This window comes from Lampetra planeri, chromosome 39 (assembly GCF_965212315.1).
Source record: "Lampetra planeri chromosome 39, kcLamPlan1.2.h2, whole genome shotgun sequence".
In the NCBI taxonomy this organism is placed as follows: Eukaryota; Metazoa; Chordata; class Hyperoartia; order Petromyzontiformes; family Petromyzontidae; genus Lampetra; species Lampetra planeri.
The window spans coordinates 8696184-8711211 of NC_136145.1; the positions used below are offsets into that span (position 1 = coordinate 8696184).

The following is a 15028-nucleotide window of genomic DNA, read 5'->3' on the forward strand; positions in this document are numbered from 1 at the left end:
CAAAGGCTAATTTTTTTCTCATGAGAATATTTAGGCTATATTATGGATAAAATTGCTACTCCTTGATCGCTGGGTTTGTAATCAGCTATGGTCAATCCATCGCTGGATGAAGACCTCTGCCGAGACTGCCGCACCGAGTTTCCAGCTACACTACCATCCCAGGGGAAGGGGGGGAGGGGGGAGATGCCCATACTTCACCAAGCTGGCCAGAAAATTTGGTCACAACACCGCAAAGCAGGACCCCCCCCCCCCACCTCTTCTTACAAAACGAGTCTTGGACACAGCGAGGACCATCCTGGCCAAACAGATAAAAAAAAACCAACAAACAGTCAAAACATTTCCACCGATTAAAAAAAAAGTTACCTTGGCCTCCCATTCCATGCCGGCCACCGATATTCCTAAGAGCAAGATGATGGTGATGACGCCGATGACGCGGATGTCGTTCGTCTCGTCGATCATCAGCGCGTTGTTATCCTGCAAAACAATTCGGGAAGAAAGCCGCAGGTGCGGCGGCGGCGGCGGGGGCTTGTTACCCGTTTCGTTCCAAACAGAGGATAGAAAGTTTTGGCAAATTCAAGCGCGCCACGTTGGATTATGCACCACGTTCGTCTTCGGAGTATTTTAATTAGCGGCGCAATGTGGAGCCCGACGGCGGGTGGCTGTCGGGGCCAAAACTCGATTTCGGATTTAAAAATAGGTCCCCGCGTCGGTTTTGTGTTTTCAAACATCAGTCAATGACACTGCCGGTCAGGTGCGCATTGGTAAGTGAAGGCGGCGGAGCATAGAAGTACAGTACAACCATAACCTTTTGGAGGCATCGAACGTTGCGAGTGACCGACTCTCAGGTGAAGAACACGGCGACCCTTTATCCGTCAAGTTTTGGGCAACCCTACGCTCAAGTTGGCCGGATTTCAACCACGCAACTCCCAAGAGAAACACAGCGATACGCTAACGTTTGCTCTTACGGCGATAGTTACCGTTACCGCCACGTTACATACCTATGGATGTCAGCGCTAATAATGCGTAAACGCTTTCGTCCTTCGTTGGGGAGCGTTCAATATAAAAATGTCATTCCCCGAACGTCAATTCCATTATTTTCCTTGAGTCCCTTACGAGACAGCTGAACATGCCCTCGGGACAGGGTTCCGGGTGCAGCGCTACAACGCAATCCGCGGGCATAATGCGGCGCAATTTTACACCTCCGCATTGCGCCGCGTGGCGCTCCGATTACGCCGCGCAGCTGCCGCTTTGTGCAATCAATCTTCGGCGCGCCGACTGATAAAAGCCACGCCGCTGCTGGTTAGTTTGTCGCTCCTCCCCCGCACCGCCGATTAGCACGGTTGGCTACGCGCTGTGCGAAAGAATTTCAACGTACATATGTACATCTTGAGACGTGCCCTCATCTCTGTCCGTCTTGGGGACTTCCGCCCCGGCATCCCTTCCTCTTTCCTGCTGATCCTACCCCCACACCTATCTGCCCTTGAACGGCAATGGACTCACCCTTCCCGTGGTGTGCCACGGACAAACAAAGTTTAATGCAATGCGATTGACACAAGTTCAACATACATACGTACTGTACATACATACGTCCCTGCCCCGCCTCGCGCCTTCACCGACCCCCACACGGAGCGGCGCGGTGAAGCACACGGCGCCTCCGCAGGGGTGCGGTAGTGGCGAGATGTTAATTACCTCACCTGGTATGCAGGAGGTCGTGGGTTCGATGCCGACCCTGACGCCTGCTGTATATTTGGAGTTTGCATGTTCTCCCTGTTGTCGCGTGGATTTTTCTCTAGGACCTCCGATTTTCCCCTCCACATTTAGAATCAACGTGCGTTTAGAGTATTTGGCTGCTGCTATACATTTCCACGTGATAAGCCACTTCGTTGAGCTGTCATTTGTGGCCAGGTCGCTTTTGAAAACGAGGTATACAGCTCAGTGGGCCTTACCTGGTGAAAACTTAACAACATTTAAAACACACCGACACAGAGTGGGGAGGTCTTCATCTATCAGTTGATAAGAGAATTGCACGGAATTCATTTACATTGTTACCTGCTGTGACGTATGGATCAAAACAATGGGACGTTGACAAAGAAATTGAGACAAGAGCTGAGAAGCATTGAGAGCTGCCCGCTTGGAATTACACCGAGTCACGACGACGTGGAGCACATGGATTGATTTTTTTTTAAACCAGCGCAGCATAAAGACAACGTTTTGACTGTTAAGAAAAGTAAGCAGGTGCTTGGGGCAAGACACGGCACGACCAGAAGGGACGACGGACTTGTCGCGAGGGCAGCAATGGCGGCGCGAACGTAGGGAAGGAGCCGATTGCGATCGACACAGAGAGAGCTGCGAGCAAAGGATGGATTTCCCAGTGAAGGCTCATTTACCCTCCACACACTTGCCACAGCAATTCGATTACAGGGATATTTACGATCGTTTGATTGAAGAGATATTCTCAATTTGCACCACGGCCGGCGCTCCAATGCGAGGCCATCTGCCGAGACTCCTCATTCGAGGCCTCGGCGCCTCTGGGCGTTTCGATTGCGCTTCCTTGCCAACGCCAAAAGTCTAAATGCATAGACTCTGTCCGTGCGCCCGTCCGGAGATGATCCAACACAAATTACATTCCAGTATAATTGTTTAGCCGTTAATACTACTCAACTAACGAGCTCTTTTTTCACAAGCAACCTGACCACAAATGATAACCTGACAAAGTGGCTTATCACGTGGAAATTTATAGCAGCCAAATACCCGAGATAAAAAAAGTGAAAAAAATGTAATCAAAAGCGGCTCTGTTTACAAAACTACCGAGTGACAACAAAAACCCGGCGAGAAGAGAAGACCCTCGCCGGCCGAACCTCTGGTGCCGTGGGGACGTCACCTCGTCACGCGCGGTGGCCAACGTTCCGCACTCTTATGTCTCCGGGGACAACCGCGAGCTGGCGAGCGGTAACGGAATCCGAGGGTGCGCGCGATTTCACTTCCTTGTTTTTCTAAAACTGAATGCGATTTGGGAATTTGGCGGTGGCGACGGGGAGGAGGAGGTGGGGGAACTCACCTTGAGGATGTCTCGCAGCGTCTCGGCAAAGCCCACCACGTACATCGCCACGGCGACCGCATTGGCAAACGCGAAGATGAGGCCGATGGAGCCGCCAAACTCGGGCCCCAGGCTCCGCGAGATCAGGTAGTACGCACCACCTGCACATAGGTGTCACATCACGCACGGGAGGGGGGGGAGGTCGCCATGGCAGAGGTCACGTGGGGGTCACGCAAGGGATCAGCACACCAAGGGTCAAACAGAGGTCATCACAGGATGGATCACGTGGAGGTCAGCACAGCAGGGGGTTACATGGGGTTCACGATAGGGGATCAGCGGAGGGGGTTTACGTGAGGGTCACGACAGGAGGGGTTGAGTGGGGGTCATGGCAGGAGCCAAGTGGGGGTTACACGTGGTAACGTCGGTGTCGCACAACAGGGTCAGCACAGCAGGGGTCAGAGGTCATCGCAGGGGGGGTCACGTGGGGGTCACATGGTGGTCAGCACAGTGGTCACCGTGGGAGTAGCTCAGGGGTTAGGCAGTGTTGATGTGAAGGCATTCGGCATGCCTCGAATAATTGAATAATGCAGAGGAGCAGCCCTTCAAGTGCTTGCTCATTGCCACTGCTGGCAGAAGAGCCTCTCGTAGAAGGCGATCCAGAGAGCCCCTCTGGAGCGTATGTTGGCCTGCTCTTCCACGCCAGCCAGACATCTTTCCGATGGTCATCAGACAATAAATCCTAATTTTCAGTTCTGGGGAGGAGGAGTACAACCCTTCTGGAATGCAAAGAGCGCCACCATCGAACAAAACTATTTTTTTAAATCTAAATATCTATTTCTCAACTCTACATCATTCCTGATGTACCTGTGCGGGAAGTACCTGGTCTGTGAATATCGGCATGAGGTCTGCGCTAACCTGGGCGCTCTGGGCACAACGCAGGGCGGAGCGGCCTCCGCGTCACTCCGCGTTTCTCCGTGGCGTGCCAAGGCGTCGCCGTGCAAAGCGTACAGGCTTTCCGCGGTTGTGTTTACTCAGCACTCCGATGTCCTTGCACGTTGCACCGCGTGTTGTTGTTGTTCGGTACGATGCCCAACAAAAAGCGAAATATTCCTCAAGAAGCTCCCGGGCACGTGGAGAGAAACTTGGTACATCACGGCGAACAACACACGGCGCAACCCGAGAACGCGTCTCGAGAGGGTGGCTGTGGCGCTAAGAAAAACCTCCACCCACGCCCCCGCAGGTCGGAGGTCGTGCGTGGCATCTCATCCCCCTCCGCGACATGACCCACGTGAACCCATGTGACCCCACGCCCGTGGACACACGTGCCCGGCACTGCTGTCACCACCCGCACACACAAATGCGCGGGAAGCACATCAATTATGCACGTGCAGAGGAGGGAGAGAGCGTGCCGTCGATCCGTTGTCCAATTATCTCGACGTCTGTCCGCACGCTAATCGCGTTGCGCGCGACCTCGGCGGGGGCAACTCAGGGCAGGTCACGGCACAGACCACGTGCACAGGCCAAATTTAACGGACCCATCGCCCGATCGCTCGTTTGAAAAACTTTCTTTCAGCCGACAATAATTTTTTTTGCACAGCTCCGCCACAAGGGCAAAGGTCGGTCGAGTCATATTGCAACGGCTCGTGCTGCCAAAAAAATTCAAATGGACTCCCTGTGTTGCGCAGCGATGAGGTCTCAACAAACCGCAGCGCTGGTGACTATGGATGGGGGATGTTTCGGGAATGGCCGTAAATGTGGACTTCTGCCTTTTTGCGCACGTCCCTCTTGCTTGGGGTATAATCAATTTCCACTGTGGAATGATACAGCTAAAACCATGATTCCAGGGCCCCTTCAGCTGCATGGGATCCTACCCTTTGGCTTTGTTTGCTCATGCCTACCACTGCCACAACTATTACTAAACTAAAAACTAAACTATTTTATATTTTACCAGGTAAGGCCCACTGAGCTATATAGCTCTCTTTAAAAAGTGACCTGGCCACAAACGACAGCTCATCGAAGTGGCTTCTCATGTGGAAATGTATAGCAGCCAAATACTCTGAACGCACATTTCTATTAAAGCCATCGGCAAAGTTTACATCGCTCATCTTGACCGGCCGTAGTCTACGTCGAGGCCAAGTGATTTATTTATTTATTCACACTCGGGTAACTCCCCCCCCCCCATCGCCACGGGCCATGGACATCTTCTGGAGAAACGGCGTTTCGCGAGCAAACAACAGAAAAAACAGAACTTATTTGTCCATGGCCAGGCTGAGGTTTGGCGCGGCTGTGCGCCAAATCCCCCGGAGAGCCACTCTCGTATTAGCTTCATTAGAGTGTTGCTGCGATATTTTGGGTCCAAAAGCAAAAATGCAGCGACGAGCAAAAAGCACGCGTTGTTGACCATAAGTCACGAGCCAAGCTGGCAGCGGTGACCGTGGGCTAAGGCCCCTTTAATTATTGTTGGCCAAGTCAGGCGTTCATTTCATGTATTAGTGTTATTGTTCTGCCTTAATCCAAAACGACACGAACAACTCAACTCCGGCAGTGAATATAATAATAATAAATTAAAAAGTCTGGAATTTTTCCAAGAATTACTTCAAAACCAATTTTCATTTTTAGCGTACTTGTTTACCGCTGAACTTATTCATACCCAGATCTCCCCTTGAAAGCGAGATGTCTGGTCTCAATTTTTCTCTCATCCAATTGTAAAAGGGTCTCTGTAAATCCCTATTGATATTCTTATCTAGTTAAATAAATGTACGCGTCAGGAGTTGAATGAGTCGTTGATTCTATGAACTGAAATTTAATTCAACTGCAGTCAAATGTCACGCCCCTCCTTAACACATTCATTTTCTCCTGCCTACCCATCCATGTAGGTGCTTTTATTTGTTTAGCGTTTAATTCAGTTTTCTTCATTCATGGTTTGGTCAGGTTTGGGTTTTTTGTACGTATAGAGCTGCGAACACATGCGAATAGCGCTGTGTAAAAAAATATAAGTAAAAAAAAAATCGGCGTTATTTGGAGAGTTAGCCACCTGCCGATTTGTGCAAGAAATGAGAGAACTCGAGCCAAACGGAGCTGCGAGGCCAAGCATGCGGCCGTCAATTGAAGGACGACGCTGGGGCACGGCGCGAGCCGCGCGAGCCGCGCGCTTCCGTGTGTTCTGCCCGTCGCGAGCATCCGGCGTGAACCCTGACCAAATGGATTAAATATTATCTCTTCAGCGTTGTTTTAGAGGGCAAAGGTGGGCGAGAGTTAATGATTTTCATACTTTTACTGGGACCGCTTCTTCCCAGCGAGCAATAAAGCGATGATGGGGGGGCTCTGAACGAGTCACTACTTCCGTGAACGATGCACCCCTGCAGATTTCCCACAGGAAACGGTGTGTGTCAAGAGCGACACCTCTCCCTCCCACCCCCCCCCCCCCTTATCTCGCTAAACTCCCCACCCTCTCCACCCTCACCGTTTGCTCTACTCCCCTCCACGCGCACTCACCTACCCTCTGCAATCTTAGCTCTGCTCCACCCAACGTACTCGCCTATCCACTTTCATTCCTATCTACTCTACTTGTACATCTACATTGAAAACTCATTTCTTTAAAACTGCTGCTTGTGTTTGGTTTGCTGTGCTTCCCCTGTACCTCCGATTAGCACGGTTGGCTACGTAAGGTGCAAACGAAGTTCAACATCTCTTCATGCACTCTCCTACCTCGGCTCCCCCCATCTCTCTCTACTCTCCACCAGGCACTCTCCTCTCCAGTAACCAAGGCCTTCTGACGAAGTCCCCCAGTCGTCAACCTTCTCTCTTCCCTCAGTTCGGAGGTCGCTTCTTCTCTTCAGCTGCCCCCAGTCTGAAATTCCCTTCCCACAGCCCTCTGTGCTGTGGACTCCCTACCCGCCTGTTAGTTTATTTATTTATTGCCGATTGAGCCTACGACAGGCCGTCTCGTTCTCGCTCTCTCACCCTCTCTACAGATAAACGTGCCCAGTCTCCGCACGACGTCTCGACGTCACGCCCGCAGAGTCATCGCTGCACGAATCCCAACCCGCTGCGCGGACGCTTTGTTGGTGCAGGGAATGAGCAACGCCGGAGACGTGGTCGCAGCGCGAGACACGGCGAGCAAACCCAACCCCCATGCCGTCAACTCTGTCCGGCGGAGACGGCCGAGACGCTCGCCGGCTGAGCCGCCGCAGCGGTGGCCGATTCGCTCAAAACACGGAAGGAGCCCAGGAGGGGTTCCACCGAAACCACAGTTCCCACTCCAAACCAATCTTGTTTTCTGTTCGTTGTTTGTACCTCCTCCAACCACCCCACCACCTGCTAGGAATTTGCCACCCAGCCAACCCAGACACCCCCCCCCCATGCCCCCCCCCCCCAAAACATGTAAAATCTACTCACGACACAGAGAAGCACAGAGAAGAAAACACTGAACACGACAAATGACAATGTTCACACGACACCCGCAGAATCTCATGCAGGTGATCTCATTGGGCGGAACACTTTCCCTGCCGACAGCCGACCGTGCAGTGCAGCCTCGGCCAGGGGAGTCTGGTGAACGGGCGTCGCGGCGCACAGCCCCGTTAGTCACGAGGAATACAAAGGGGCCTTGGAATCAAATTCACTCACAAAAATTAAGGATATGCCGCTGATGAAATTTCCAATTTGGCGTGCAATCTATTTGGAAAGACCAAACGACCAAGTCTGATCATTTAGGGCGGTCCAAAGGGAGGGAGAAAGGAAGGGAGCGAGCGAGGGAGGTGTATGTAGTTTACAATATTTTTAATGACTCGGTAAGTATTATTATTAATTCGTTTCTTTCCCAATTTGAATGTTTTCCCTCGTGCGGCCCAGCACCCGCCGGCCGCCAACAACGGGCCGTCGAAACCGACGACGCGTTCCGAACAATTCATTTGAGACACCGAGTGGCTTCGTGTCGTAAAGTTATGGCGCGCGGCAGAGCACGGCTGACTGTCGGCGGGAGAAAGCATCACGATGGGTGCCGGGGGAAGGACCGACCTCGTTTACCGGAGTAGCGCTGGTGTGGCGGAGTGCGCGGAAGGGCCACGGGACCGTGGCGGGGCCCGCCCCGGGCGTGTGTAGCCGTGGCCCGAGCGAGCGGTCACGCTTACCTCCTCGTATGTTCCCGTTGGTGCAGATGGCCGACATGGAGATGGACGTCAGGGTCGTCACCACCGTGCTCATCACGATGATGACCATGGTGAGACCTGAAACAGCGCCCCTCTCATTGCTTTACGGGGCCTCGCCTAGCTCACCTACCTCACCCACCTCACCTACCTCGCGCAGAGCGGCTCGCGGCGGCGGCGCCATCGCCCGCGCCAACCACAGCCGCCGACGCTCCTTCCTGCAAATGGTGCTTACTTCGCCGCTTGCCTCTCCGGACCTGGAACAGCGAGGCCTCGGCCTTCTCCCGGAACCCTTACCGCGCTGGTCCTCTGCGTAAGCGAGCGGGCGGACGCCTACGCTGCACGGTTAACGGGTCACGCGGTGCTCCCCTGTAAGAGCGTGCCGGGCGACGCGGACGCCACGTCTCGCCATCGCCACCGGCGAGAACACCTGCCGACGTGGTGACGCGACGAGAGAGAGAGAGGGAGAGCCAAGCCACGCGGTTTACGATCGCCGCCAGTCCTGAACGGCAGCCGTGGTCTTCGTCGTCGCTACTCGCGGAGCAAGACAGCGGAGGGAGAGGGACGGTTTTACCCACCTGGCGTCACCGATGCGATTCCGGGGGCCAAACCGGCACCGCGGCGTCTTTCGAGGAAACCAGCACGCTCACACACGTGCACGCACACACACGCTCACACACGTGCACGCATGCACGCACACACACGCACACGACGGCACCGGCGTCTCTGATTCGGCACGGCGGAAAGTGGAGGGATCCACTAGGCAACAACGGAAGGGACAAAACGAGACGAAGAGACAAGACAAGCGGCGAGACGGAATCAGAGAGGATCGCCCAAAACGATCTCGCACACCGACAGGGTTGGAAGGGAGGGGGGGTGGACGACAGGAAACACAGCGGCCAACGCCGGCTCGTTACCTCCTCGCACAAATCCGTTGGTCGTAATGGCGGAGGTGGACAACCCTGTGATTGTGGTTACCAGGGTAGCCAGCAGAATTATGGTGGCGGCAAGGCCTGCGGAAGGAAGGCCAGCATCAAGCACTGCCGTACGGCACACGGTACACCACACGCATACACACACGCACCTGCAAGCACGCGCACGCAGGCAGCAAAGCGATGAGTGTTGCGGCAGCGGTTTCATCACAAAGTCGAGATGACGCGCACAGTTACGCTTTTGCATTACACGCGCACATCAAATTTAAGGCAAAATTTTAAAGGTTTCTCAACAAAGCTATGCAATGTACTTTCATAATATTCAATCACTTTTCTTATTTTTTTTTAAACATTTCAGATTTCAGTAATACACAACAACAGTGGTAACCAGGCATTGTGTCTACACCGGTGGTTCGCAACCGCGGGCCACTCATCGGTGGGCCCCGCAATGCCTTGGGGCAAAGTGGCTCGCGGAGAATTCTTGTATGAACTATTCATTTAGCATCTGCACAAACTTTTTGCCGCCCGGTGGTCCTCGAAAAACGTCTTGAGGGTTGCTTGGGAGACCACTGGTCCCCGCATCAAAGTCAGAGCCAATCGACAAAATAAAACGCACTTCGAACACACTTAAAATCGTACTTGTAATTAACACTGCCCATCGCTAAAACCAGACAATGACATACGCTCCGAATAGTACACGGCAGGCGTGGCACCTGTACCACTCTCGGGTTCCTTGCCATCCCCTCCGGCCACTTCCTGCAATTGCCGCCGAAACCCCCTCGCCACCATTATTGACAGCGTGACACATGCGTACTTACCACCAAACCTCGACAAACTCTCTCCACCCCCACCCCTCAGGGTTCGCCAGATGCAGGGTGTCAAGAAAAAGGTCCCGTCTGTTATTACAAAGAGCTACTCGTACTTAGGACGGCAGTTTGCACTGTCTTTCTCGATTCGCGATTGCTTATGTCACCGTCAAAACTAAAAAATATGGAGCAAACTCGCACGTGTACCTACGTTTTTCTGCCGCCTCGTCATGTAATATTCGCACGCGTTTTTTTGTTCATAATTTGCGTGCGTTTCGTTTACGACCGTTAAATACCTCATTTTTTGGCCGTGCAAATATTCCTTGAGGACCCTGCACTCGTTCTCTGCAATAGATGTCTCCGTCTTTTTTTTTGTTGCCGCTGTGCTCACGCAGCACCACCAATCGCCCTCGTAAAATGGCCGGGCCGACCGCTAAAAAAACGGGACCGTCCGTTTAACAAATCAACTCAACCTCGGCTGCTACGCTGGCAGCGCGCACAACTTTGGTCAAACGAAAAGCCCGAGCGATCACTAACGGCGTGCGGCAATTATGGCGGCGTTTTAATTTCCAGTTCCAATATCGCTCGTGACCGGTGTTAACCGTGGCCGGGAGTCAAATTCGGATCGCCGGGTTCATGGCCGAGCACCCTAACCGCTGTGCCACCGCTCTACCGGTTGTTAAATGAGAACCGTATAATGAGACAACACCTTTGTTGACACGCTCTAATAAGGCAGCGGTGTTCACGAAGAAGCCGGCGATGCTCTTTTGATGACCTTTATTGACATTCTACAGTTGCTGGTAAGAAAAAAAACAACAGAAAAAAAGTGTAGATGTTTTGTATGTAAATTTTATATATATATATGTATGATCTCGGCCTGGGCCCAAGGCCAGGGTTATCAGCCAATAGCCGAGGTGGTCATGTTACCTAGGCCGGGAAAATGATCTGAGACGTGGCTCTCTCGCAGGGGAAGAGAACGTCGCACACACGGGGGCCATTGTTTACACCCCGGCAATCTTCCTCCTCCACGTGACCGCCACTCGAAACAATGAGTGACATTTGCGCACGCTTGCATAACAACAGAAATAACAGCGAGTAGCAAGAGGACCTCATTGGGATTCGGCAGCTCCATCGCCGCCGTGCACCTATCCGCTGTACGATTTTCCAACGGGGCTCGTGGCACGTGCGGCGGGGGGATATCGAAAACGGTTGATCAAGTAAGCAGCGCCGTGGGGGGGGGGGGAGATTAAGCAAATTACCGGTGAAAATAACCTCAGCCACAACTTCATTATTTCGTTTTAAACTCGACTTAAAGCTTTCGTGAATGCCGGAATACATATTCTATGGATCGCAACGCAAGCAATCGAAGACGATTGCTTGCGTCGAAGACGATTGTTTGTGTTGCGATCGAAACGTCGTGATATTTTTATTATCGTTTTAAACTGTTTCATGATGTGATGGCACTTTGGGGGGCAGATTTGTGCCACAAAGGGCGCCACGTGTTAACCAAAGAGTTCACGTGACACCTCGTTCATTGAAATTGTTGGCGTGGTCGAAGAGCAGTCCTCCAGACCACCTTGCAGACAGCGACCTGCATCGACAACAGATAATCATTCACAGCCGTTTGTCAAGCCACTGCTGGATGAATGCCTCCCCCCCCCCTCTCACCATGTCGGTCGCGGATGTCGCTTGAACACACTTCACGCTCTGGTCAGTGCGGATTTTAAGAAGGGATTGGGGGTGGGGGTAAGTGGGAGGGGGTTCAGAACCAGTTCAGATATCACTTGCCGTCGATGCGAGCCATTGCCAGGAATTGAACTCTGTTCGCCGGGTTTGTATTACGGTGCGCCAACCACCATGTCACCACTCCCCACACACACACACACCTCTACACGTTGCTTGCAAATAGCAACTCCAACTCTCCTGCATCACCATATCCTCGCCTCTCGCACCCGGAGCCTTGCCAATGCTAAATCACGTGCTCATTCGCAGGCCGGCATCTGTAGATCCGACCAAGTTGCAAGCTCAACCTCGCTTGGCTCGTGGGAAAAGAGAAAAGGGAAAAAGGGGGAAAAAAATAAATCGGGCGGATTATCGGGCGCATTCCAACTGATTTGGTCACAGCCAGAACGATGGTAGAGTGCAACAACAAAAAAACGCAACCCAATTTTGGACGCAGCAAAAAAAGCAGGCAGAAGCAGTTCGTGGGTCCCGATAAACGGGAACACGCGGCGACAGTCGCTGCCCCGCGAACAACGATCGCGGAGTTTGTCGCGAGCGGGAGCCAACACTCTCCAAGAGCTCTGCCATCCGTGCGTGCCAAGTGCGGCCGTGTTGTGGCTCCAGCTCTTAATTATTTTGCCGAGTGGTCGTTGCGCCGGCGCCAAATTTCTCGCCCGTTCGGGGAATCGTTTTAGCGCCGTGTTTTTTTTTTTTGCGAGGGACGGCAGGCGGGCGGGAGTGGCCACCAGCCGGCGGTGGGGCGGGCAGAATCATCATCACACGAGTGCATTTGCTCGTTAAAAACAATTGGACGTCTACGAACCGCCGGCAAAACAGGCTCTCGTCGCGATTCAGGCCTGCCAACCACGTCATCAGCCTGTTGCTCTTCAAATCTAGAACTGTTGCTCTTTGTTTAATGTTCACAGCCTTGTTTGCATTGTTTCTCATTTTCTGAGTAAATTTGTCCGACTTCACGCGAGCACCAACGCAACACCGCCGCATCATTTGCGCGCGGCATCCACAAATCGCAAATCGCCCATCCCTCAGACGAGCGAGTCAACGCGTGCATCGCGAGCCGTAATCGTTGGACGTCAAATCCGTGAACCGATGGCGTCGTCGCACCCCTAAAAATGTCGCGCAAGATAGAACATGAAAAAACGAAGGCACGATGGAGTCCCTGCTCCGTTCGGCTCTATCCCGGCTCCGACCTTGAGATTTTTCGGGACAAAAAAACGCAACGACTTCCGGCCACAGCGGGCGCTGGAAACGGATGGACAGGAAAAGAGGGCTCGCTAATAATATCCAACCACGGGGGTCGAAACCTTCAGGTGCACGGCCGACAGATATCGCTCGCCGGTTTAGCAGGCAGGGGGGGTGGGGGGCTGAAAATGATATCTCTGCGTTTGCGCAGAGCGCGGGTCCTGAGGCCAGGAGGATGGGGGGGGGGGCTACAGTTTCACCGCCAGCACAAAAAAACTTGCACGCAACCCGATACCTTAGCGGCAAAACAGCCCCTCGCACGATCGTGCCGTGCACATAGCGTGCATATTGAGCCGAGCGGTCTCCTAGCAACCACAAGCTCCGCTCCCGACGAGATGCTGCCGCCCCGCCATCGGCCACTGTACGTACGCCAATCCCATAGTCATAAATGATTGAGTGCTCGCCGGCGATGACACACGCGACGATGACACGTGCCTGACGTTCGCTTTCTATTTCAAACCCCGCCGTCATCGTCCTTGGCTATGATCTATCTGCTGCAAAGCAGTCTCGCGACGCGCCGACGGAGCTGTTCTCGCCGCTCCATCACTAATTTAAATCGTGGCTTAATTGTCAAATCCGGCTTTGAAGGCTCAAAAACCACCATAACGCGCTGGGCGCCGTCATAATCTAAAGCGGGTGGCCGTGTTAGATTCTCACCGCGGCTACGGATGGCTCCGTTATCGAGAGGGTGCGAGAGGGCGGCGCGGGAGGGGAGGGCGCCACGCAACGGCTGGTTCGTGCCGCACGTGAAGGGGCGAACAACCACGCCGTGCAAGCCGGGGGTGTCCGACTCGCGAGCGGTTCCTCGCTTACATCACAGACGGGATCCGTGAGATTCACCCCCCACTTTCTCAGGGACAAGAGGAGCGCCCTGACTGCACCGTGATTATATTGATTACAACTACCCATGATTGCAACTACCCATCCACTGGCCAACAACCCGGATCAGAGAGCGCCGCTCGTGCGCTGCTGCCTATTGCAAGGTTCCCCCCGCCGGCGTAAAATCGCCTCTCGTTTAAGGAAGGGAAGGAAAAAAAACCGCGGATTAAAGAATAAAAAAACGATGATTCGCAGACAAAATAGTCATGGCCGTCTCAGAAGTGCACGAGGGGCGCGCAAGGCCCCAGCGACAACTCCACCGCTTCCCGTTAAACGCCTCACGCGCCACCTCCACGCGAGTGCCCGCACCACCATAGCAACGACGCATCTCGGATAAATGCCGTGATTGGAGCCACTTGGCGACACTCTCCACCGGCTGCCTCCGGTGTTCCTCCGCCACCGCCGGCACCGCCGGCGCCACCCGCCGGCATCCCCCCACTCCCGACGCCTGGCGCTGTGAACCCAGGGAGCAACGGAAATCCGAGAAAAAACGTCGCCAACCCTGCTCGGCACCGACACGCGCCCTAATTGGCGTTCACCAAGACCTCCGAAACCTTTCCCTAATGAATCGCATTACCAATTAAAGCTGCCCGCTGCCCAAACGCATCTGTTTATCGCCTCAAGTCGGTGAAAGCGCTATCGTACGCCTACTGTATTTTGCACTTAAGCCTCTGCGGTGTGCATGGATGGATGTGTGTATTCTACGTGCGCGTGTGTGCGTGCGTGCGGGAAGGATAGTCTAGCGGTTAGTGCACCGAGCTACTAACCCGGCTACCTGAGTTCGATTCTTGTTCACGGTCAACACGAGTAACTATTATCTGAACCGGTCCTGGGCCTACCCTAAGTCGACTCAACCTCAAGTGAGCACTTGGTGTGGTGTGTAACCAATCACCACTAGGGAGACAAAGGCAGCCGGGCGTGGTGTTGGCCACCCATCCCCTCGTGTCCTGTGCCAGCCATCATAGGTCCTTGCTAACAGCACTTTCCCCAACAGTTTGTGTAAGGCTATATGGGGGATCTTTGTCTTTGTGTGTGTTGTGTGCGTGTGTTTGACAGCAAATCCAACCATTAAAAATGGCAATGCAACACTCGTAAACACCTACACGGGTATTACACTCAGACATGTAATAAAAACTGCCATGGCCAGGCCAAGTAGTAGTAACAGTGCCGATTAGTGACCCAGGAAAGCCTCACCGAGTCTCAAAACTCTTTTAGAAGGGTCCTGAATTTTGGATATTTGGCCAATGA

General features: G+C 53.4%; 1 protein-coding gene across 3 annotated transcripts in view; it reads right to left on the reverse strand.

The window, feature by feature from the left end:
- LOC144731599 (solute carrier family 12 member 1-like) overlaps positions 1–15028 on the reverse strand; it is a 129692-nt gene that overhangs the window by 49951 nt on the left and 64713 nt on the right. For 2 of the 3 annotated variants that reach the window (XM_078612773.1, XM_078612774.1), the window contains exons 5-7: positions 9099–9194; positions 3059–3198; positions 364–474 (exon numbers count right to left, since the gene is read on the reverse strand). In XM_078612773.1, coding sequence (XP_078468899.1) covers positions 364–474; positions 3059–3198; positions 9099–9194 — 347 coding nt within the window. Of the gene's footprint in view, positions 1–363; positions 475–3058; positions 3199–8166; positions 8263–9098; positions 9195–15028 lie in introns of all 3 variants that reach the window. The other variant, XM_078612775.1, reaches the window with a different exon arrangement.